General features: G+C 35.8%; 1 protein-coding gene across 1 annotated transcript in view; it reads left to right on the forward strand.

Annotated features, from left to right (window-relative positions):
• Positions 1 to 25,488, forward strand: part of VWA8 (von Willebrand factor A domain containing 8) — a 384,129-nt gene that overhangs the window by 160,631 nt on the left and 198,010 nt on the right. Inside the window, exons 18-20 of the mRNA XM_017850208.1 lie at positions 9,264 to 9,370; positions 12,952 to 13,058; positions 18,830 to 18,901. Coding sequence (XP_017705697.1) covers positions 9,264 to 9,370; positions 12,952 to 13,058; positions 18,830 to 18,901 — 286 coding nt within the window. The remainder of the gene's footprint in view (positions 1 to 9,263; positions 9,371 to 12,951; positions 13,059 to 18,829; positions 18,902 to 25,488) is intronic.

The raw sequence follows: 25,488 nt of genomic DNA on the forward strand, positions 1-25,488 counted from the left end.
GCCACTGTACTCCAGCCTGGGTGACAGAGCAAGACTGTCTCAATAAATAAATAAATAAATAAATAAATAAATAAATAAATAAATAAAATTGGTTTTTCAGTAAATAGCAAAAAATATTTGTCATGGACCAAAAAGCAACAGAATTCATAACAATAACAAAGAACACACTTAAAAGCCCATTTAATTGGAAAATTAAAATCAGACATCAAAAGAAATTAGAATGAAAATTATGAAATATTTACAACTCTATGACCAAAACTGAATTTCAATACTTGAATGATACACGTAAGGTAACTTTGTTTTTTAAGTTTTAAACTCACATACTTGAAAATAATAGAGAAAGAAAATGTATGAGCCAGGCATTCAACTTAAGTTAGTAAAAAGTTACAGACTAAACCCAAAGAAAGCAGATGGAATGGAATAATGAAGTTAAGAGCATAAATTAATGAACTAAAAAACAAAATAATCCTAGAAAAGATTAGTCCAACCAAAAGTTGGTTCTTTGAAAATATTAATAGATAAAGCCTTGGTAAATTTAATTAATGTAAAAGAGAGGAAGAACAAATAAGTAATTTAGTAATTTTGGAAAGGAGAAAGCATAACTGAAGAAGAAGTCAATATTTATAAAAACCATACTAAAAAAAAAAATTTCTGGAATCATGTGTATTACCTAAATTGGTCAAGAATGTATAGAAAATTCAAATCGACCCATAACCATTAAAGAAATAAAGTTGGTAGTTAAAAAATATCCTTTAAAAAAGACTATTCCTGAGTGGTTTTATTGTCAAATTTTACCAAATTTTCAAGGAATTTAGAATCCCTGCCTTAAATAAACTTCCAGAAAATAGAGAAATGGTGAAAACATAGAAATTCACATTGAGTCTAGTATAACCTAGACACCGAAAGCAGATAAGAATAACTTATGAAAGGAAAATTATAAATCATTGAATAGTAAATGCTCATGGAATGGATGCAAAAATTCTAAGTAAAATATTAACAAATCATGAGCAATTATGAGTAATTTCAAATTATGAACAATTTTATAGTAATCATACCTTTTACTATCAAGGTAACATTATTAAGATCCTAGAATGAATCATTTTTAGATGCATTTTATTTAGTTTTTTCTTTATTTTTCTTTCCATCAACTTTTAAGTTCTGGGGTACATGTGCAGGAGGTGCAGGTTTGTTACATAGGAGTGCCATGGTTTGCTGCCTAGGTATTAAGCCCAGGATCTGTTAGCTATTCTTCCTGATGCTCTCCCTCCCCTCATCCCCCTCAACAGGCTCCAGTGTGTGTTACTCCCCATTATGTGTCCATGTGTTCCCATCATTCAGCTCCCACTTATAAGTGAGAACATGTGGTGTTTGGATTTCTGTTCCTGTGTTATTTTGCAGAGGATAACGGCTTCCAGTTCCATCCATGTCCCTGCAAAGGACATTATCTCATTCCTTTATAGCTACATAGTATTCTATGGTGTATATGTACCACATTTTCTTTGTCTAGTTTATCACTGATGGGCATTTGGGTTGATTCCATGTCTCGCTATTGTGAATAGTGCTGCAACGAACATAAGCATGCATGTATCTTTATAACAGAATGATTTATATTCCTTTGGGCATATAGCCAATAATGGGATTGCTGGGTAAAATAGTATTTCTGCCTCGAGATCTTTGAGGAATCGTCACATTGTCTTCCACAATGGTTGAACTAATTTACACTCCACCCAACAGGGTAAAAGCATTCCTATTTCTCCACAGCCTAGCCAGCATATGTTGTTTATTGACTTCTTACTAATTGCTATTTTTCTGGCATGAGATGGTACCTCATTGTGGTTTTGATTTGCATTTCTCTAATGATCAGTGATGTTGAGCTTTTTTTAAATGTTCGTTGGCTGCATAAATGTCTTCTTTTGAAAAGTGTCTGTTCATGTTCTTTGCTCATTTTTTAATGGGGTGGTTTTTTTTCTTGTATATTTGTTTAAGTTGCTTGTGGATTCTGGATATTAGACTTTTGTCAGATGGATAGATTGCAAAAATTTTTTCCCATTCTGGATGTTATTTGTTCATTCTGATGATAGTTTCTTTTGCTGTGCAGAAGCTCTTTAATTAGATCTGTTAATTTTTTTATTTTGATGCAATTGCTTTTGGGTTTTCCTCATGAAGTCTTTGCCTGTACGTGTGTCCTGAGTGGTACTGCCTAGATTTTCTTCCAGGGTTTCTATGGTTTTGGGTTTTACATTTAAGTTCTTAATCCATCTTGAGTTAATTTTTGTATAAGATATAAGGATGGGATCTACAGCCAATATCATACTGAATGGGCAAAATCTGGAAGCATTCCCCGTGAAAACCGGTACAAGACAAGGATGCCCTCTTTCACCACTTTTATTCAACATAGTATTGGAAATTCTGGCCAGGGCAATCAGGCAAGAGAAAGAAATAAAGCACATCCAAATAGGAAGAGAGAAAGTCAAATTAGCTTTGTTTACAGATGACATGATCCTATTTCTAGAAAATCCCATTGTCTCAGCCCAAAAGTTTCTTAAGCTGATAAGCAACTTCAGCAAAGTCTCAGGATACAAAATCAATGTGTAAAAATCACTAGCATTTCTATACACCAACAACAGGCATGCAGCGAGCCAAGTCATGAATGAACTCTCATTCACAATTGCTACAAAGAGAACAAAACACCCAGGAATACAGCTAACAAGGGAACTGAGGGACCTCTATAAGGACATCTACAAACCACTGCTCATGGAAATTAGAGGGGAAACAAGCAAATAGAAAAACATTCCATGCTCATAAATAGGAAGAATCAATATCATGAAAATGGCCGTACTTCCCAAAGTAATTTATAGATTCAATGCCATTCCTATTAAACTACCATTGACTTTCTTCACAGAATTAGGAAAAACTATCCAAAAGAGAGCCTGTATAGCCAAGACAATCTTAAGGAAAAAACAACAACAACAACAATAACCAAAAAAACCACGAAGCTGGAGACAACACACTACCTGACTTCAAACTGTATTACAAGATGACAGTAACCAAAACAACATGGTGCTAGTACAAGAACAGACACGTAGACCAATGGAACAGAATAGATAACTCAGAAATTCTAAGACCACACATCTACAGCCACCTGATCTTTGACAAACCTGACAAAAACAATCAATGGGGAAAGGATTCCCTATTTAATAAATGGTACTGGGAGAACTGGCTAGCCACATACAGCAAATATTCTTTTCAATTTATTTTTTATTTTAATTTTAATTTTTATTTTTTGTTGAGACAGAGTCTCGCTCTGTCTCCAGGCTGGAGTGCAGTGGCATGATTGGCTCACTGCTACCTCCACCTCCCGGGTTCAAGCGAGTCTCTTGCCTCAGCCTCCTGAGTAGCTGGGACTATAGGCGTGCACCACCATGCCCAGCTAATTTTTGTATTTTCAGTAGAGATAGGGTTTCACCATGATGGCCAGGATGGTCTCGATCTCTTGACCTTGTGATCCGTCCGCCGCGACCTCCCAAAGTGCTGGGATTACAGGCGTGAGCCACTGTGTCTGATCTAAATTGGTATTTTTAATGGACAATTTTACTATAGGCAAAAGGATTTCAACCTGTGAATCTTAGGTAGGACACAATCAATCAGAAAAAGGTAATGTTATTTCTGATATTTCCTCTTTTCACTTCAGTCTATTAAAATTATCTTTCTTGTTTATCTCAAATATAGGTGTATTATATTTAAAGATTCATGAGCAATTTGGAATTACCTCAAGAATGTCAAGGTTTGATATTCTATTTTTTAATTCACCATCTTATTAGTTGAGGAAAAAATATTCTAATAAATGGAGAAAAGTGTTTGATACAACTCAACAGACAGCCAAGGCAAAAACAAATATAACTTAGTAAATCAGGAATATTCTTAGTAAACTATGAGCAGAAAGGAAATTCTTGAATCTGATAAAGAATATCTACCACAAATTTACAGTAAATATTCTTAAGGCAAAATGCTTGTCACATTTTCTTTAGAGTTAGGAACAAAACAAGAACAGTCTTTCAGCACTTTTAGCAAGTACATTTGCCCTAGGTTATATGATTAGCTACATTAAAAATACAAGAGAAAATACAAATAAATTATTTAGAACAAATAGAGTTTAGTGAGGTTACTTTATACTCCCAAATCAATGACATTCCTATACTCCAGTAACAATCAATGAGGAAATACAATTTTAAAAAAATTCCATTCAAAATAATAGTAGAAAGCTTTACACACCTAAGAATAATCTAATAAATGACATGTAATGCTTTAATGGAGAAAAATATACATCTTTATTCAAAGTTATAAAAGAAGACAAATACATGGAAGATTTAGAATTGTAAAACTGTTTCGCCCCAAGTTGATATGTAGATATAATTAGTCAAAATCCCACAAGATTATAGTGAATTTGACAAGCTGATCTCAAAATTGTCATGGAAGTATAATAGGCTACTAATAGTCAAGAAATTTTGAATAAGATTAATGAGGGTATACTTAACCTATCAGATATCAGTATTAATTCTAATCTGTGTTCATTATAATAGTATGGTGTTGGTACAGGGAAGAACAAATAGACTATTAGAATAGATACAGAGCACAGAAACAAACCCACATATTTGTGAGAACTCAGTATATAAGATGTAGCATTGCAAATCAATTTTGCAATGGATGGGCTTGTCAATACATGGTTATAAATAAAGATTTTCCACTTTATCCCACACAAAAAGGTAAAATCCATGACACTATAAAGTACTTTATAAGTTATGAGCCACAAACTAGGAAAGATGTTTTGCGTGATTTTTGATTAAGAAAGGAGTGGCATTCAGGGACTACAAATGAATAAGGAAAAAGACTTAACTCCAAATGAGCAAAGGATGAATAGATATTTATGCAAAGGTTAAATAATTCAAATGACCAATAAACATTTGAAAAGATGCTCAGCCTCAATAATCAGTGAAATGAAATTTAAAATAATAATCAGCTATCATTTTATACTTTAAATTTTTTACTTATAGTAACATTTTTTGTGAATGGAGAGAAATGTAATTTCGTCACTGCTATTGGGATGGAAGTTTCATCACTTTTTTTTGCCTAAATATATTATTACTCTATAATTTGACAATTCCACTTGTCGATATCTGCTTTAAAGATAGACTTACATGTGTATATAAGGAAGTATATACAAGAATGTTCACTGTATCATTGTAGTAATGAAGCATTGGAAACAACCCATCTGTCCATCAGTAGGAAATGAATATATAAATGGATATATTTGTATGGTAAAATAATTTACAACAGTTAAAATGAAGTAAATTGCATGTATTTACAGTTACATACCATAACACCTTAATATTGAGTAAAAAAAAGTTTCAAAAGAAGGTTCAGTGTATGATGTGATTTGTGATTTGTAAAAAATGTTAAATGTGATAAACAGTACAACATATTTTTTAGTCATACATACTTACATAGCAAAATATAAAAATATGGACAACAAATACACACCAGTTTCAAGGTTAGAGTTCTGTCTAGAGATGGAGAGAGAGGAATAGAATGCTTAATAGTCTTTGTAATTTTCTATAATATTCTCTTTAATTTTCTGAAATGCTGAAATATTTCATAATTTAAAAAACTGAAAAACAAAAATTGGTTACTTTTCATTCTCATGCATATTCACTGTATTGAATAGTTGACTAATTTTTCCAGTGTTATCAGCTGACCACAAAAAACTCTATTATGTAACCACTCCATGACCCTTTCAACTAGAAATGAATAGAAAACAGCTATTTTGTTTATGCATCATCTGTTGAGTTTAGCAAGGCTGCAGACTCAAAAGCCTTCTTACTAACTTTCTCTTTAGAATAGCATAGTGGCAGGAAGGAACCCAAAAGTATTGATTCATAAAATATTTTATTGATTTTTTTTAAAATTTTTTTTAAAAAAAAAAACTCATTTTATATTGAATCAGTGAAAAGGAATTTAATTTTGTGGAAAATTTTGAAACAAAGATTGATATAACTTATTTTCACAAAGTACTTTATGAAGCAGACAAAAATCAAAAGAAACTATCTAATCTAAATTTATTAAACATTGAATAAATAAATAAGCAAAGTGAATAACATCTGTATAAAATTTTCACTGTTTAAGCTGTTAGTAATTAGTTTAAAAAATCACAAGTCTAATCGAACTAATCATACACTGTTAAATTTAGAATCATAAATGTTGATGTGAATTTTTTGTTGTCTGGAAGAATGGTTTTGCTTGCAGGAAAGACTATTTGGGGATTTATTTTTGGTTTTAGAAACTGGCATTCAGTTTTATAGTGCTATAATTTAAAAAATTGAGACCTTTAGGCTTTTCTGTTCATTCAATTAACTCTATAAGTCTAGCAGATATTAACTATCACTTTGAAAAACCTTTGAAAAATGTCCAGTTCCATTTATAAAACTCAGCTAAATAAAATATCTTCAAACATTTGAAATGGTTAATAAATTTTATATATTCTGTTTCCTTTTAAATACTTTGGATGTCTCAATTAACAAAACCTTCCTGAGTAATTAATGCACAAATATAACCAACTAAATTTATAAATAGGCTGTACCATAAATTATCTTAAATATTTCAATACTATTTGGAAATTTAAGATTTAAAATCACAGGTACAAATTATTCAATTATATTCTGAATAGAAGTCAAAGACTGCCTAGTATCCACAGAGCCCCTCAGTCTTTTTCTTTCACTCTTATAAGTAATACCCCTCCTTCCTAGCGCTGGTGATTTGAGTATACCCCGATCCTTAACAGACTTCTATGCTTCCATCCTGAGAAGTCCTATCTTATTCCTTAATCTAAAGATCCTATCCAACTCCAGTGACAAAGACAGTTATACGAGTTAGCTTAGCGTAACTACTATACTTCTCTTTCTGACTTTCCCAGAGTGTAGCTGAATCTTTCTTCAGTTTTTCTTATAACCAAGACCTAATGAGACTAGAGCCTTTCCAATATTTTGTCGATAAAATGAATAAATATGATAAATATAATAATTATTTTTAAAAGACACCAGGCTATTCATAAGAGTGATAAATACACTTGGAAAATTTGCAACAGGATATGTGCTTGCTTTGGTTTTGGGAAGCTAGGATAGTAAAGATTAATATTTCATTCATTCATTTATTTGCTTATTTTACCAAGGCCAAGGGGAGGAGAGGGAAAAAATAAGTAGAAAATATCAGTGAGCAATGGGAAAGGAAACAGTTAACAAATCCCTTAAAATCTCGGAAAAAAATTGGGATTGGCCTCACACCACCTGATATGTTCCATTCTCCTCATTTGTTGGATGGGCCAGTATCTTAGAATGTTCTAGATGTAAATATATTTCAACTTCTTTGGTACCTTGATTGATAATGCTGTCTGGGTGCTAGATTGAGAATAATGGTGAAGTGTGTTCAATCTCAGCAGGAAAGAATGCCCTATTAGCAAGCAATGCCTGCCAATACTGATGAAGGGAAGGCACCCTTGTGATATTTGCTATCCTCTGCAGGCTTTGGAGTGTAATATAGAAATGTTTCCACACAGGGCCAACATTAAGATGTGTTGATAGGCAGACTATATACACGTTGGGGATGCCTGGGAGTAGCAAACAAGTCTAAGCCTGAAAATAGTCAATGCCAGTCAGGGTGTTCTGATAGGAAGTAAAGGGGATGCAGCTCAGGGCCTAATGTTACCAAGCCAGCCTCTAGTTTGTGGGATAGTGTTAAGAGAATGTTAAGCAGGGTGCCAAGACAAGGGCTCAGGAAACAGGACAAAAGCCCAGCTATTGGACTGGGAGATAAGGTGAGGGCTTGGTTTTTGAACGAGGCAATGATCTAAGAACTATGATGAAAGTTCAGAGATGAGCAGGAAAATCTGACTTGATGCTGAACTGAGGAGTTACTAGCATAGAGCTATGTAATTTCCTCTATCATAGCCTGGCCCAAAATGAGGCAGGAGGTAAGAGATAATGTCAGATATGTAGACTGGGATTTTATAGGGACAGGAAACCTGACAGTTCTTTACATGCTTCTCTGTTTGCTGCCTCACGCTCTCCAGCCTTTCCACTATTAGAGATTATACTCAAGACTGTAGGAACCACCACCAAAGATTTAGAGCTGTGAAAAACCCAAATTGTTTAAAAGTGGCATGTTCTTAGTATGTTTATTTGGAATATTGTATCACATAGAGGTTAATCTAAGTGGTGTAGTTAAACCATGGATTAAAAATCATATCCGTTAGCTCACTTGGGACCATAAATTCTAGCTATAACTTTATTTGTGTGGGTGGGAAACTGTGTTCATGCTTCAAGCACATGATGATCATAATCTGTTAAAGAGTAACTGTCACTCACTAGATTCGTTGTTTGCACAACATATAGTAGAAATAGATAAGCAGATACACTTTTTTTATAGAAGGAAGAACCAAAACTAGATAATCTTAAATTCATTCAGAAATTTATCGTTAGAAGTAAAGAAAATCTCATTAATCCATCTCCATCTGGTTTGATTTATGATTGCCAAACTAGAACACCAAGTGTTGTTTAATCTACCTAAGAAAATTTGATAAGCCAGTGTACTAATTTTGACTTAAGAAAGCAATTATTTTAAATTTTATTTGTTTCATCTTCAAAACAGCATGATGCTCATAATCTGTTTTGAAGAGTAACTGTCACTCACTAGATTGCTGTTTGACCCAACATATATGTAGAATAGATAAGCAGATACTTTTTTTAATAGAAGAAACCAAGCTAGATTAATCTTAAATTCATTCAGAAATTTATGTTAGAAAGTAAAGAAAATCTCATTAATCCATCTCCACTGGTTTGAATTTATGATTGCCAACCTAGAACAGCCAAGTGTTGTTGTTTAATCTATCTAAGAAAATTTGATAAGCCAGTATACTAATTCTACTTAAGAAAGCATATTATTTTAAATTTTATTTTGCAAAGTGTTGTACATAAATCGGTACTGCTAATTACAAATAAGTTTTACTTATTAAAGGAGATTCTACAAACATATAATTCACACATACTTAAAGTTTATATGTATTCTAAAATTTTGTTTAAGATTTTACAGATCCAGACTGATCTTCCTTAATTGGTTGTAATTAGTACGGTGTGTGTGTGTGTGTGTATGTATTTAAGAATCGCAGAAAGCTTTGACTTTATGCATTTCCCCCTTCCTCCCTCTTCACCCTCCAGGTTTTTACCCAGTCTTGCTAGGTCAGCGTTAGAAAAAAATCTGGCAGATGCTACAATAGAAATAAATACTGATGACAATTTGGAGCCAGAACTGAAGGATTACAAATGTAAGTATTTGATTTGGTTCTTTTTTTTTTAAGTGAAATAATAATTAGCAAACATTTGATGCTATTTATTTTAATTCCAGTTAAAATGTTTTGGTTTTCATCTACTTTGATTTATATATTAGTTTGAAGAAATGAATCTGATTTTTTTTAAGTTTGAAAAACACAAGTAAAATCTTAGAATATTTACTTCATTTCAGTACATACTAGATACAATTCCCCTGACCCTTAAGACTCACAAGTGATGCTAATTGATACTCTGAGAATTCCTGCTGTAAATCAACGTGTCTAATTTTGACAAATGTACTTTTTCCAAATGTATTTCACCAGTGAATCTAGAATGCTGTTTTCTTTGCACATTTACATTTTGAGAGTCAGCGATGTCCAATATGTTGGAGAAACTTTCCTAGGTTGATACAAACTAAAATAATAATCAGAATATGCATGTCATCTTATTCCTTCCATTTCCACCTGTATTGTCTTTTATGGTACTTTTTCTTCTGGATAGCCATAAATATAATTTTGAGTTCTGGGGAGATTTAGTTCTTCATTTAAAAGCTTTCTATTCTTCAATTAGAACACAATGAAAGATTTTCAATTTTTTAAAAATGTAAATACCTATCTTATTGAAGCAGCCAATGTGTGACCACTCTTTAAAAGGGACTATTGTGGTTTTCTTTGTAGCAGATGCTTTTAATCATTGGGGCTGCACCGAGGCAAGAATTTGGTATTGAGAAAATAAGATGACTTTTTTGGAGTCAAATTATAAACTCAGCATACTGAGGGATCTGAATACAGATATGCAGAGTCAACTCAAAGAAAAGGAATAATATTGTATTCTCAATATTATTTGAGTGAGTCTATTAAATATCCAAAGAACGACTGTCATTCAGACTGCCGATTGTTTGGTCTTGGTTACTGGCTAGTGTTAGCAGTGCCCATCTAAGCCTCGTGTAGGGGATAAGGAGCCTACGTGAAGAGACTTCTTACTTGTCTGGTTCCATTCATCTTTAAGGCCATCTCTCTTGTGAAGAATTCATTTAATTAACTCTCCATGTTCATATAACAACCTTCTGATGAGGAATTGACTTTCCACGCAGGTTCCCTCCAATTAATATGCTGGTTATGGCAACCAACATATCATAGTCCATGTGAAAGTTACAATTGCCACATAATATTTTGCAATTCTGATTTTACATCAGAATATATATAGAGAGAAATCAGAATATATATCTTTAATATTCTCCTGAAAGTTAGATTTGCCCTCAGTTATGATGACAAAATCAGGTTTACAGCCTACTAGGCTGAAAAACCTTGACAAATTTACCAAAATAATGCCATTCTGTGGGTTTCTTAGAAGATAGCTAGCCAACTTTCTCCCACAGAAATGCTAACATCACCATTCTCTGAGTGCATTTCCCTTTTTGAGGTTGATGTTTTAACAATAAACATTGGTTGAGTGAATAAACTTGTCCTTAAGCCATAAATCTACTGAGTGGATGTATTCCATAAACTAAACCATAGATAGCATCAGATGCTGTTTGAATCTGAAATTATGTGCGCCATCTCAACATACAACTAGATAGTAGATTCACTGCCATATCCCTGATCTTTCTTTCCCTTTACAGTTTTATACTGGGTCTATTTCAGAGACCTAATGGTAGTAAATAAATAGTAAACTCTCAGTGTTACAGCTCATGGTTTTCGTTCCCTGTAGAACTTATAAATAAAAGGAAAATGGCAAGGATCTATTGAAGGGCGAAGTTACTGTTAAGATCTACTCAAAAAATAAATAAATAAATAAATAAAATCTACTGTGCCGTGTCAAATGTGTAGCACTCCGCAGTGATTAAACAGGGTGACGATTATTTTTAGCTCAGACTTGTTCACAGTACTCCATAGAAGCAAACATTGCTTTTCTCCATTGTTTTTCAAAACGCTTAGCACAAAAGTCACATTCTAGTGGAGAAACAAACTGTAATTTTCTTATTTGAAGTAGAAAAAAAAAGATGGGTGAATTGTTTAAGGCATTGTGTATTTGCTTGCTAAAGTATTTCCACAGGTTGGAATGTTATTTGGAGTAAAATATTAAATATATCCCATGTGGTAGAAAGAATGTCAGACTAGACTAAATTCTGTTTTAAGCTCTACTCATATTAGCTGGGTGATTTTGAGAAAATTACGTAGTGTATGTTTTTAGTATTCTCATTATTCTTTCCTCTTTGAATTACATGAAATCATATGAGAAAAAAATGAGGTGAAGCTTTAGCTAGGGATCTGGCACATAGAAGGTCCTTAATAAATGATAGCTTCTATCATTGTAATGATTAGTATTACTAAAATACCTGCTACTATTAATGTTATTAATATTATTATTGAACTTGAAACATGTCAGTGAACATGTCATGCGTATCTGGTTACTGTAGGGAATACATAGCAGATATGTTCCTGAATTCAAGAGGTTTTTTACTTAGTTTTCTGGCTTCCAGGAACTCATAATCTATTCTAGGTCAACCTATTTAAAGCAAATAAGGAATAATATAACAATTATTACAAAATAATTGCATAAGACAGAGGTTCCCAATCTAGCTGGATATGAAAATCACCTGGGTAATTATTTGAAAATATAGGCCTCCTGCACCAACCTTGCAAATAGTAATTTTAAAATATTCATTTTGTTATGTTTATTTGTAGTGTGTATATACATATATATATATCTCACAATTTAAGTGATTTATCCATTAAATTTATCCAAAGTGATTTATAAATAGCTGAGACTAGAGGCATGCGCCACCATGCCCTGCTAATTTTTGTATACACACACACACACACACACATATATATGTATAAAGAAAGAGAGAGACAGACAAGGTTGCACTGTTATCCAGGCTGGAGTACAGTGGTGCAATCATGGCTCACTGTAGCCTCAACCTCCCGGGCTCAAGCAATCCTCCTGCCTCAGCCTCCTGAGTAGCTGGGACTACAGGCATGTGCCATCAGGCCTGGCTAATTTTTAAAATTTTTTGTAGAGGCAGGGTCTCTCTGTGTTGCCCAGGCTGGTTTTGAACCCCTAGAGTCAAGTGATCCTTCTGCCTTGGCCTCCTAAAGTGCTGATGACAGGCATGTGCCACTGCACTTGGCTGAAAATAGTAATTTAAGACTAGAGCTATAGGAGATTATCTTAAGGGGTTTCTGAATTGGTGCACACTAAAAAATAATATTCAAGGTACTTTGGAGCTTTTGAATTTAGGTGATTTAACTTATGTATGTGTTATAGTCTCTGACCAAACAAGCTTATGAAGGTGGCTTGACTGTATTCTGGTTTTGTTTTGTTTTGTTTTAGTTTCTCACAATTATATATATACTGTTTTCTATCTACATTGTTTTAAAGAAAATTTGTTACCTTTTGGAGCATTTTGTATCTAGAGCTGTAGTGTTTTATTACTACTCTCAAGATTATTTCTTTAGATGTTAAATTAAAATCCACAGATATTACTGAAGCTGTATTGCGTTCTATGTTGGGTGGCTTGGCATCTCTGAGGACAGTGCTATGAATAATTATCTGTCCTGTGTGAAATGTTTAGGTGAAGTAACATCTGGAGCTCTGAGGATTGGTGCTGTTAGTGCTCCGATCTATAATGCGCACGAGAAAATGAAAGTGCCTGATGTTCTTTTCTATGACAACATTCAGGTAAGAGTATTGCTTTGTGTTCTTGGGTAAATCACTTAGATTATGGTAGTAAACTCCAATTCAAGTGAAATTGACATGTAATTATTTTTGTGATTTCCTAAATTTAATTTAGATGATGCAGAATGAAGTGTTGAACATTTTGCGTGTGTGTGTGTGTGTGTGTGTGTGTGTGTGTGTGTGTGTGATGGAGTCTCACTCTGTCGCCTAGGCTGGAGTGCAGTAGCACGATCTTGGCTCCACCTCCCAGGTTCAAGCGATTCTTCTGCCTCAGCCTCCTGAGTAGCTAAGACTAGAGGCATGCGCCACCATGCCCTGCTAATTTTTGTATATTTAGTAGAGACAGGGTTTCACCATATTGGCCAGGCTGGCCTCGAACTCCTGATCTCATGATCTGCCTGCCTCGGCCTCCCAAACTGCTAGTATTACAGGCATGAGCCACCACGCCTGGCCGAACATCTTTTATTAAGACATAAGACAGAAAACAGAAAATTTTTTCCAAAGATACTTAAAAATTGGAGGAATTGTTGCTATGATTAGGGTAATAAAGTGTATATATATATATATTTACACACACACACAATTATATATGTAATTTTATATACAATTTTTAAATTAAAATAAACATTTTAAAATTAAACACAAAACAGAGCTATCATCCTCTCTTTTACTTGCTTGTTAAAAGATTTCAGTAGTTCAGAGGGATATGTCCTATGCATCCTTTTCTCATACTCTTCTTTTCCTGCAAGTTCCTGGTATTTTTCTTTTATTTCCTTTTCTTTGTTAAAGGAGGACAGTAGAGGCTCTCCTTGTAAACCAGCCAATAGTTATGGACCTTCCACTAAAATGTAGAAGTTTGTATCTAGAAAACTTTATTGTAGATGTTTACTTTAATAAGACTTTTTTTTAGAGAAAATTACCTATAATATAAAAACTTTTTCTTTTCCAACTTTTCTGTCAAGTGGCTATGTATTTTATAGTAAAACACCTACTTAAAATTTTCTGTAATACATTTTAGGTTATATTAACTTTATAGGTATCTAGACATATTATTCTTAATAAAAATCTTGGTTAAAAATTCTGAAATCTGTCAAAACTATAATAATTTTGTATGGCATAGAAAAGAGTATAACCTTGATTTGATTTTTATCCATTCTATAGCCAATTAACTGATGTTTTATTTTTCTTCTGGGGCATTAATGCTCTTGCACAATCAGTAGACAAATGAACAGAAAATAAAGTTACTTATAAGATACAAAAGTAGAAAAAAATCTTGCCTGTCAAAGACAAAAACATGATTATGAGGAAAACTGATTTCCTCATAATAAGCACTGATAGTATTACACTGTATTCATATAGTGGAAAGGAACAAAGAGACAAAGAACCAGGAAACTGTTATAAATGACAATTTGAAAAACTCCTTGGTGGCAAAGATTGAAAAGACTTCATAGGATGTAAGACTGTAGGAAATTCAGTAGCAGCAAAGACCATTGTGCCCTTGAACACAATGTCTGTTGCCATGGTGTTTGTGACATGGACATTTAGGACGCAGGGCTGCCGTGAACTTTACAGAGTGGCCCTGAAGGACTTTTCGTAAGCTATCTCCAAACATACCTTCTCTTCGTAAAGCATTATGAATTAGCCATTAATGAAAACTTTTTAGCTGCACCAATTCAATGGACAGTAGCTTGATTAAATTTGCTTCCATTGTGTATATTATTACTTCCTTTTATGCTGTACTTCATCTTTGAAGCAGTAGTCAGTGCCTCTTGCAGACTGAGGTGCTTCTGTATCATCTTGTTGTTCTCTGCCCTGTTGTCTCCTTACCACATTGTGTTGAAATGGACTTTTGAAATGTGTTTTTCCATATCACTAAGGCACAGTCCTGTTTTCTTTATTTAATATTTCCAGCAAATAGTAAAGTGCCTGGCACGTAGTAACTGCCAAGTAAATATGTGTTGAGTGGATTAATAAAATAATGAGTAAGATTTTGAATGTTCTTGATAAAGGGTATTACTTCATTAAACCTTCCATTAAGGAATATTACACTGGCAGCAGTAAGGAGAAGTTGGAGGAAAGAGAAATTAATAGCCTCTTAATAAGCCTAAGGAGTTTTAGATGGGTAAGAATTTAAAAATGCCCTTTATGAGTCTGGCCTTGTCCTAAGGTATTGGGATACAGAGATCAAAATGCACACACAAGTGTATGTAGCTCTAGGGCTCAAGTTGTTCTTAATCTGCAGGAAGGTACACACAGTTACTACACAGTGTGGTGGAAGTATGTGCAGTTTACTTATGGTAGCCTTGGTGGGATTGATTGACCCAGATTGGAATGATCATAGAAAATTGGTCAACCAGACCCAGTTAGGAGAGTCTCTCAGGCAACGAGACCAGCATTAGCAGAGACTTAGTTATATGAGAGAGTAGCTTATTTAGGGAGCTATATATAAATTGCTGTCACTGGTATGAAGCTGAGGTTGCAGGTGGAAGAGTGTCAGGAGAAGAGGCTGGTGAATGAGGAAAGAGTGAGATCTTTTCAGTCCTGGTAGTTAAGGAATTTGGATTCTATTTAGAAGAGTGAGGAAGTTATTGAAAGATTTTAAGCACATTTGTACTTTGGCTAACTTTGCTTTTACTCTTTATTGTTGTCTAGGAGTTAGAACCAAGGCAAAAGAAACTAGTTAAGTGGTGATTGCAGTAGTCCAGATGAAATTTATGAAGGATCTGAACTAAAGAGGTGACAGTGGGGACAGAGCAGAGAGGACACATTGCAGGGCTGTTTAGGAGATCAAGTCAGTGGAACTTTGTGTTAGATGAAAGGCAGAGATTGTTTCTTAGGGAGCACAATGTCTGGTGAAAAAGTATACAGAAGAGTAAGCAGAACATTATTCTAAATCATTCCCGTGGTTGGAAACACAGTATAGAAGGAGAGTGGTAGGAGATGAGGAGACTAGACCACGAATGTAAGGAATGACCTTTGTTCCTGAAGTATTAGGAGTCATTTAAGGAATTTTGAGAAATGAGTTGACAAGATTTTGAACAAAGAAGTGCCAGGACTGTAAGAACACATTGGCTTAAGGAGAGACTGAAGTTAGAGAAGCTAATTAGCTGATAGGAATCTAGGCCAGAGATGATAAAAACCTTAAAACTGTGGGGATGGAAAAGAAAGGGTAGATGCAGTCGATTTTTGGTGGCTTAACAACTCAGGTGCTGTTTAGTTGGATCTTGATGAGAGAGGAATCAGGAGGGCAGGGTGCTGATGATAGAAGTTTGGTCAGCTGGTAGAAAATGATGCCATTAACTGGAGAAAAAGATGCAGGATAAAGAATGAAGTTCAGGAGAAAGTAATAAGTTGAGTTTTGGATGTGTTGAATTTAGGTGCCAGGGCAATAACAAAGTGGTTTGATCATTCAGAAATAGAGGGCTGTAGTTAAGGAGGAAAGTTTTGCTGTTGGAGATTGGTGTAGAGTTGGTAACTGAAGCCATGAGCTAGATGAGAGGATTGAAGGAGAGCAGGGTCAGAGGTAGGTCTTTGAATGCTGACATGTGGGTATCCAACTCTGCACACAGCCCTCCCTCAACCCTCAGGTGGGTGCCTGGGTACAAGTAGTCACAACCTGCCCCATACCATGAATACAAAGGGAAGCATGTAAGAAGGTAGAAAGACGGAATTGCTACAGGAAAATCCAGCTCAGAAAACTATGGGAGAAATTGTTAGGGAGGTAGGAAGGAATCAGGGGAAATGGATAACTGAGAGAGGTGACTTTTAAGAAATTGTCTGCAGTACTAAGTGGGTCAAGAGGCTAAGAGGAGAATTGTGTTGGCGGTGACTTTAGCCTTAGCTAAGGTTTGTTGATTTGAATAATCGAGTTATTTGAATAATGAGGACATGAAGTGGGAGGACATGAGAATTGTAAAGAAGAACACAAATATAGTTTGGATTATTTTTCAATATTTACATTGCTTTTTCCTTTGGCTATTCAGGTTCTTACTCCAACTTTTCAACATAGATTAGCCCATTTATTACTGGGAGAACTTAGTGTTTTCTGGAATTGACACAGACTTTTCATCTTAGTGAAAAGGAAGAGGTCTCCATACTATATTCCCACCAGAACTCAGCTTAAAATGATGTATATCTTGGTTTGCTTAACATAGTTTCTGCTTATACTTGTTGTCCCAGCATAATTATTAATAGTGTCTCTTTTTATTCTTAAAAGCATAATAGTTATATACTCACCTCACTTCAAGCCTTATTAAAACTCTAGCTCCATGGTGTATCTGAAAGCATTTTGAAATTAAAATGACCAAGAGGGGAGGGCGGCCTGGGACGCGGTGGCTCAAGCCTGTAATCCCAGCACTTTGGGAGCGAGACGGCGGGATCACGAGGTCAGGAGATCGAGGACCCTCCTGGCTAAACACAGGGAAACCCCATCGCTACGAAAAATACAAAAAATTAGGCGGGCGATGGGTGGCGGGTGCTGTAGGGGCTCCGCTGGGGGGGCTGTCGGGGTCTTCTCCTCTCTCGAGCTGTCAGGAGGTATAGAGGTAGTATGGCTCTGAGTCTCTGAGCTTGTGAGATCGCGTGAGTGCACGTCTGGTGTGCTAAGTGTTCGGGCGACAGCGCTGACATATGCGTGTGCTCGTGTCTCGATATATATATGATATATATAGAAGTATAAATAGGATCGAAGAGAAAAGAGAGAGAGATAGAGAATAGAAATAAAAAAGTGATAGAAGTAGTATAAAGTGACTTCTCAGGGCGGCGAAAGAGGAAGCGCGAGAAGAGAAAGGAGCGAGGAGAAGGATAGTAGAAAGAAAAGAAAGAAGTGCGGGGTGGGATGAGGTCGGAGAGTAGAGAAGTAGCTAGAATAGGTTAGAGCGAGGTATGTATATATAAGTTTATATGGAGTGGGGTGTGAGTAAAAGGTTAGGAGGATTGGGAGAGAGTGTGAGAATTAGCGACGCGAGAGAGAGGTGGAAACAAAGCAAGTGACGTACTAGAAAAATATCTGCAGCATGTATTAGATGCAAAAGGTTAATTTGACTGTTTACAAATAGGGAACTTCAATAACTTTAGTACTTACAAAGCTGCTATTGATTTGATACAGAAAACCAAGAGAAAGTAATAGGAATATTAATTGTACTGGAGTGTAGATCTCTTCCCAGCCCCAAAGAACCCGCATGACCTACTTACAGTTACCTTATTTTTCAAGATACAAAAGAGCAATGTAATTTCCTCTGTGGCTATTGTGAACAACCTTAATCTTGTTCTTTTATTATATTGTGTCATAATTCAGATTTAAAAATGTGGAAGGTAAATAGTATATTTTTAATTCTGAAGCTATCCATAGCTTTAAAGGTAATGGTTAAGAACAAGTCAATGTAAAATGTTCCCTAGAAGTGTACAGTTATTTTAGGAAGCCTTTGTATATTTACATTAGCAAGTGTCGATTTAAATATTATATTAAATTATAAGCCAACTCTACATAGTATAATAGATAAAAAGTATTTGAGTTGAATTATTAAAAACTCTGAAATATTAGTCAGTTGCTTAGTCTTGCTCAGGTGAACTATTTCAAGTTTTCAATATCAGTGACCTAAATGGTTATACAATTTACTTATAACCACAGATATAATTTTGGGTTACATCAAATCGCTTGATTATTATTTATTATAATAGATATTTATATTCTATAAAGGTATCTTTATAGTTAACTTTCTTATTTCACCTTGATTGTACAAAACACAGTTAACCCCTAGTTCCTTTTTCTCTAGCACATGTTAGTGATGGAAGACATGCTGAAAGACTTTCTCCTTGGAGAACACTTATTATTGGTTGGCAACCAGGTGAGTTATGGCTAAAATCTAGGTACCAATGAAAAAATGATAGTAACAATTTAAAAGCAGTAAGTTTCTTCTTGTTGGAATCAGTTGTTCCCCCCTCCCCCCCCCCATTAAATGACTGATTTAATTAAAGGATGAGACTCTGCTATCTTCCAGACTTCAAAATTACCTCAAGGTTTAAATCATCCTCCATTCTATCTCTCATCAAGTTCTGTCCATTCTGTCTTATAAGTATGTACTCTTCTTGTCCACATCTGTCACTCTAGCCCCAGTGATCTTCACCTGCCACTTGGATTACAGCAATAGTTTCCTATGATAGCTCCATCCCCACCTTATGCCCATTCTTATCTGCTGTCCATTCTGTAGTATCTGTAGTCAGATTGATACTTGTAAAACTGAAATCTGATTGAGTCTCTCTCTTTTTGCTGAAATTGGCTCCCCATTGCTGTTAGGTATAGTCTGAGTCTTCAGTATGGTATACAGTCCTACAGGATTCACTCTCTGCCCACCCCTCTAGTTCTAAGCCATGGCCCCTTCTTTCTGTCTCTGTGTTGGTTTGAGGCACTCTGCAGTTTCTCATCTATTCAGTTACTTATCTCTGCTCTGGTCCTTTGTACATGCTCTTCCTTCTGCACAGAGAACTTCCTGTCGCCTTCCCGTATACCCTCCCTTTAACTCGTGGAAGAGAGACCTTCCCTTGTCCCTGGCTGAATAGGTTTTTCCTGCTTCTACTCCCTTTTATCTCCTTTTTATCATACAAGTCATACCATATGACTATCTTTGCAACTTGTCTATGTGTCCCTTGAGAGCAGGGACCGTGTTTTTCTTATTTATCTCTGTCCTCAGCTCCTAGCATGGTACCTTTTGCCTTTTACATAGTAGGCACTCAATGTATGTTTATGGAGGAACTTACGAAAATTTTAGGTTTACGGGGTGCTGATAATTTTCCTCCATTGAATTTTCAGGCTCACAGTGAACAGCACTTTTGGTTTTTTAAATTGGTCTTAAATTAAGGGTAACCAGGTTTCTGAAGTTTGGTTTCTATTTTTTCTTCTTCTTTTGTACTTACAAAAATGATACATATTCTTTATATATTTAGCCTCTCAAACTTATCATTTTAAAGTACTGATTAAAAAAATAATAAAAATGGGCCAGTTGGGTGGTTTATTGATTTGAGTGCATAGGCTTGGAAGTTAGATGACTAGATGCTCAACAGCAACTAGATGCTCTTCCACATGTGGTTGTGTGACTTTGGGCAAATTGCGTATCTTACTGAGGCTCAGTTTCCTGATGTCTACTCTGGGAATAAAAATAGTGTGGTCTCTTTGGGCTAATGTAAGGATGTCATGAGATAATGCATGGGAAGTACTTCACACAGTGCTCAGTTCTGTCAGCTCAATACCTGTGTATCACTGTATAGTTTTAAAAGTAATATTCTGTTGTTTCATTTTTTAAAATAAGAATTAAAAGCAGAACAATAAATTATTTATGACCCTTTAATTCCCACTATTTGAAAAGTCCTACCTATTTTTCTTCACTGAACAGTAAAAGATGAGCCTATATACCAGAGTGCGAAGATGAAGATCAGTTAACAGTCAGAATTTGGCTCTTGATATTGAAACCCAGGAAGTCATATTCTCATCGCACTTTGAAAAGCAATGGCTCTGTGGACATTCAGATTGTATATAGCCCAAAGTACTTTGTAAATTTTTTATAAGAGTTTCACAAACTCTTTATAAGTTAAACCTTGGTGCACTCAGTGTGTCCTTTTCAGAACTTCTGCCATCCCCTGAATGGCCTGCCAAGACTATACAGAACTGGGGCTTGAGGAATGATTTTTCTAAGGTGCAGGTTTTCAAAAGGAAGATCCCTAGAGGTCAAGGTATGGTGTCCAAGTGGTTTTGAAATCTCTCTTATGGTATTGCTATCCTAAGGGTTTGGAGGGTTGGATGCAGTTGGTCTCTTGGCAAAGGTAGCACTTGCAATTGGGCAGGTAATAGATTATAGTTTCAGGAGGGTCTTCTAGGTTAAAAGGTTGAAGTTAATGCCTCGCCAGTAACTAGAGAGACAGGAAGCATGTTCTAACCTCTGGAGGATTGGGGAGAGCTATTCAGAGTAAAGGGTGAAGTAGAACAGAGATTTACTTCTGCTTTATGATGAATGAAGCAGAGACTGTGAAAGTGTTTTGGAATTGTCCTAGGGTGCTGTACAAACCTTGGCATAAAATCTAATATTCTATCTCTCATTTGTTTCCAGTCCTAAAGAAAGGAGCAAGGCATTAGAGCAAAGAACTAGGCAGTGGGGTGGAGGGTAGGGCAGCTACAGCTCCATAGGTAGATGGTTGGACTCCAGTATCTGGTAAGGAGGGACAAGTACACCGATTTTCAAGCCTGTCTAGGACTGGTTCAGGATTCAGCTAGATAGAGCCTTCACGCTGAAGATCCCCAGGAAGAACAAGGCAGGAGCCATGGGTTGGCACAAACTTTTACTTATCAGTTCTTTTGCAAAAGCCATCTGTGGTCAGCAGATCACATTGTCTTGCCATCTTGTACCCCTATCCTGCCACTCTCCACTTTGGAGAAAGAAGAAATTACAAAGGGAGATTGTATTCAGTATAATTTTCTATGTTTAACTGGCCCTTTTCATATCAAAAGAGTTTTCTGTTCTTTCATTATAAACCTCTAACACCATCAGTGTTATATTATAATACCAATGTTGAAGGAACATTTTTTTTGGTAAGTAAATTCTGCTACACCTGTGTTCATTATATTATATAGTGGAAAAGTCTAGCTCTCTTAGACTGTCATTTGATGTCCTCCATGATCTAATCCTACTCTGCTTTCAGCCTGGCGTCTGGTTTCTCCCCGTAAATGCTTGTCCTGAGACAAATTAAATACTCTGTTTCCCAAACATACTTTCTTTTCAGTGTTATATTTCAACCTCTAATCTTTGCCTATTCACATTCTCTTAACCTCAGAGTGGCAATGCGGCATCATGGAAAAGGAATAAGCTGGGTACCCAAAGACCTACCTTCTTTTTCAGATTTTTTAACTCTCTGTGATAGTTGAGTAAATTGTTATTGAGTAAATTGATGTGTGTGATATCAACTGATATGTGATACTGAGTAAATAGTTATTCCTTCTAATTAGGGGCTTTCTTTTTTCTTATCTATAAAATTATAGACTTGGCACAGATATTTTCTAGGGTCTCTCTGGCTGTAATATTCTACAATATACTTCTTTAGTGAAGTCCTCGTGAACACTATGGCTTGAAGGCTTGACTCCACTCTCTGAACTGTGATAGGTCACTTACAGATTTATTTTGGGATTTAGTTAGATTTATGCACTTACCCACCATCTCTTTGAAAGAGAGATAAAGAGTCTTCATTATTTTTGTGTCTCCCAGATGTTTTGCATACTGTAGACATTCAACAAATACTTGCTAAGTTAATTAGTAGATTTTAGAGGACTATCTGAAATAAATTCCTGGCTGGGCGCAGTGGCTCACGCCTGTAATCCCAGCACTTTGGGAGGCTGAGGTGGGTGGATCACTTGAAGCCTGGAGTTTGAGACCAGCCTGTCCAACATGGCAAAGCCCTGTCTCTGCTTTAAAAAATACAAAAATTAGCCAGGTGCAGTGGCATGTGCTTGTAGTCCCATCTACTTGGGAGGCTGAGACAGGAGAATCACTCGAACCTGGGAGGCAGAGGCTGCAGTGAGCTGAGATCACACCACCACACTCCAGCCTGGGAGACAGAGAAAGACTCTGTCTCAAAAAAAAATTAATTAATTAATTAATTAATTAATTAAATTCCTAATGAGTAGCCAAAATGACTTAGAAGTAATATGAATTTAAAATTTAGGCTCAGTTGGATTGTTTTCAGGGGGTTATAAGACAAATTGAAATTTCTTCTTCGCTGAGCTTGCAGCTGTTTTAAGTGAAGGAGACAAATTAATTAGATAAAATCTAGGGACTACCTACTCAAGAGAGTAAATAGTTAAGTAGTCCATTCAATTGGATATAGTTCTATAATGACAGGATCAGAGACTGGCAGCCTTATCACTAAGACAGAATAATGAAATGCTAATTATTTTTAAATTTCTAATAATAAAGTGCTGATTAGTATTTAGCTAATTAAATCATACATAACTTTGCCTGTGCTTGCATTTACCAGGTCAAGGGGTGGAAATTGGACCAAAGTGGCTGGTTAAAATCTAAATAGAACTTCTTGAATCCTTTAGCGAACTTCAATTCCTTTCTAATGTGTTTTCATAAGGTAACATCTGTTCTAAGAGTTGAGTAATATTCTATAGTTAGACTCTTAGCTGCTTCTGTTTGGTGGGTACAAGGGAGTAGAGAGCCACCTGTAGCATTCCTTGGCTAATGCAGTACCCCCACAGAGCTGTGCTTTGCTGGGAACTGGCATAGAGTTCATGTGTTCTCTTTCTCTGTGCTGTTCTGAGTGCTGATCATCTAGGAGAGTTATTTATTTGGGAATGTGTATTTTTGCAGTGATAGTAACTCAGGTCCTTCTTCAGTAGCTTTAAAAATGCCTTGCTTCATTGGTCAATGGTATTTCATGCTTTTCTTCATATTCCATGCACCTGCTCACCTTCACCCTTATTTCTGTCTTCTGAAACAAGACAATCAAATAAGATAAAGACAGGCAAGTGAAGGTGCAGATAAAAGGTGGAGGAGAATTGACTCTGAGCTCTCCTGGGGTAGTGTCAATGGTGTTTTCAGTCAAATGCAAAGTGACAGCCCCTGTGAAAATGCCTATTTTAATCACATAATCTATTTTTAAAGTAAATGAATCATGTGTAGCAATTGATCAGGCTCCTTTCTTTCTCCTTCTAATGCATTGTCTATAGATATATGCAGTCTACACAGCCTTCTGTTTGCAAACTAGAAACTGGCTGAACTCTATGAAAGAAATGTTTCAACACTTGAAATTATATCTAGAGATGTTTTACAAGAGTGCTCTGTTACCAGTGGCAACTTTTACAATGAGGAAATTAAAGAGAATGGGTGCTGATTTTGAGGTATCTGAAAGTTTATCATCTTTATTAAACCCAATCTCACCTTTTTCTTCCAGATACTATCTTTTCTAAGAATCTATGATACTAGAAAGATTTTACATCTGTTGAAAAGCTAAAAACAGCTCCACAAGCACCACTTGTCATAGTAAAATAAAGTAGCCTGCCCATTATTTATAACAAAATTGATTTTTAAAAATCCTTTCTATTTTCTGTGTGAGATTTTATGCCACAGCACATAGTCTTTCCAGTAAGTACAGCAGAATTGCTGCCTTTCTGCCTAGTGGGATAGGGTACCATGAAAATATACATGTTTGAGGGTCACTTAGGGTATAATGCTGTATATTACAGAACCACTTTAGCATGCTGTAACATGCATTACTTTCTACCTACTGTAGTTATAACATTATATGTACCTTTCGTACTATTAGGAGCTTCATGCTAGTCCTTTTGGGAGGGGGAGGTGGGGTCATAGTATGACTTTCTAATTAACAAAAAGAGAGATGGCTTTTATTTTCTAGCCAGTGATGTTTTTTCTATGCCAGCTGTAGCCCAAGAATAAGTTTCCTGACTTCCCCACCTTCGCATACCTGGTTTTCTTTTGATGTATAGTGTCATATTCAATTTGATATACAAAATATTTATTGTGAAAATTTGGGGCTATAGAATCAGCCATAAGTGCCATATTTCTTTTTGTTTAAAAAAGTCCCTGCCGGGTGCAGTGGCTCATGCCTGTAATCCCAGCATTTTGGGAGGCCAAGGTGGGTGGATTGCTTGAGTCCAGGAGTTTGAGACCAGCGCAGGCAATATGGCAAAACCCCATCTTTACAAAAATTACAAAAGCTAGCCAGGTATGGTGGCAGGCACCTGTAGTCCCAGCTACTCAGGATACTTAGGCAGAAGGATTGCTTGAGTCTGGGAGACAGAGGTTACAATGAACTGAGATTGTGCCATTTCACTCCAGCCTAGGTGACAGAGCAAGACCCTGTCTCAAAAATAAAAATAACGATAATAAGAAGTCCCTAAGACTAAGTCACTGTTTTTGTGTAAGAATACATGTGTTTTGAGAGACAGTTGCTCTTTATCAGATATTTGAAGGCAAAACATATTTTAGGAATGTTGTGTTCTGAAATGTTCAAGTACCCTTACATAAGAATTATTTTTTAGGCTGGTCACGGTGGCTCAGGCCTGTAATCCCAGCCCTTTGGGAGGCCAAAGGCAGGCGGATCACCTGAGGTCAGGAGTTTGGGACCAGCCTGGCCAATATGGTGAAACCCTGTCTCTACTAAAAATACAAAAATTAGCCAGATGTGGTGGTACACACCTGTAATCCCAGCTACTTGGGAAGCTGAGGTGGGAGAAATGTTTGAACCTGGGAGGGGAGGTTGCAGTGAGCTGAGATCGCAGCACTGTACTCCAGCCTGGGCAATAGAGTGAGACTCTGTCTCAGAAAAAAAAAAAAGGAAAAAATGTGTACTGTTTATCAGCTTACAAAAGTTTCTTTCTAGGCCAGGCGTGGTGGCTCACGCCTGTAATCCCAGCACTTTGGGAGGC

This window comes from Rhinopithecus bieti, unplaced genomic scaffold (genome assembly GCF_001698545.2).
Source record: "Rhinopithecus bieti isolate Rb0 unplaced genomic scaffold, ASM169854v2 scaffold_32955, whole genome shotgun sequence".
Classification (NCBI taxonomy): Eukaryota; Metazoa; Chordata; class Mammalia; order Primates; family Cercopithecidae; genus Rhinopithecus; species Rhinopithecus bieti.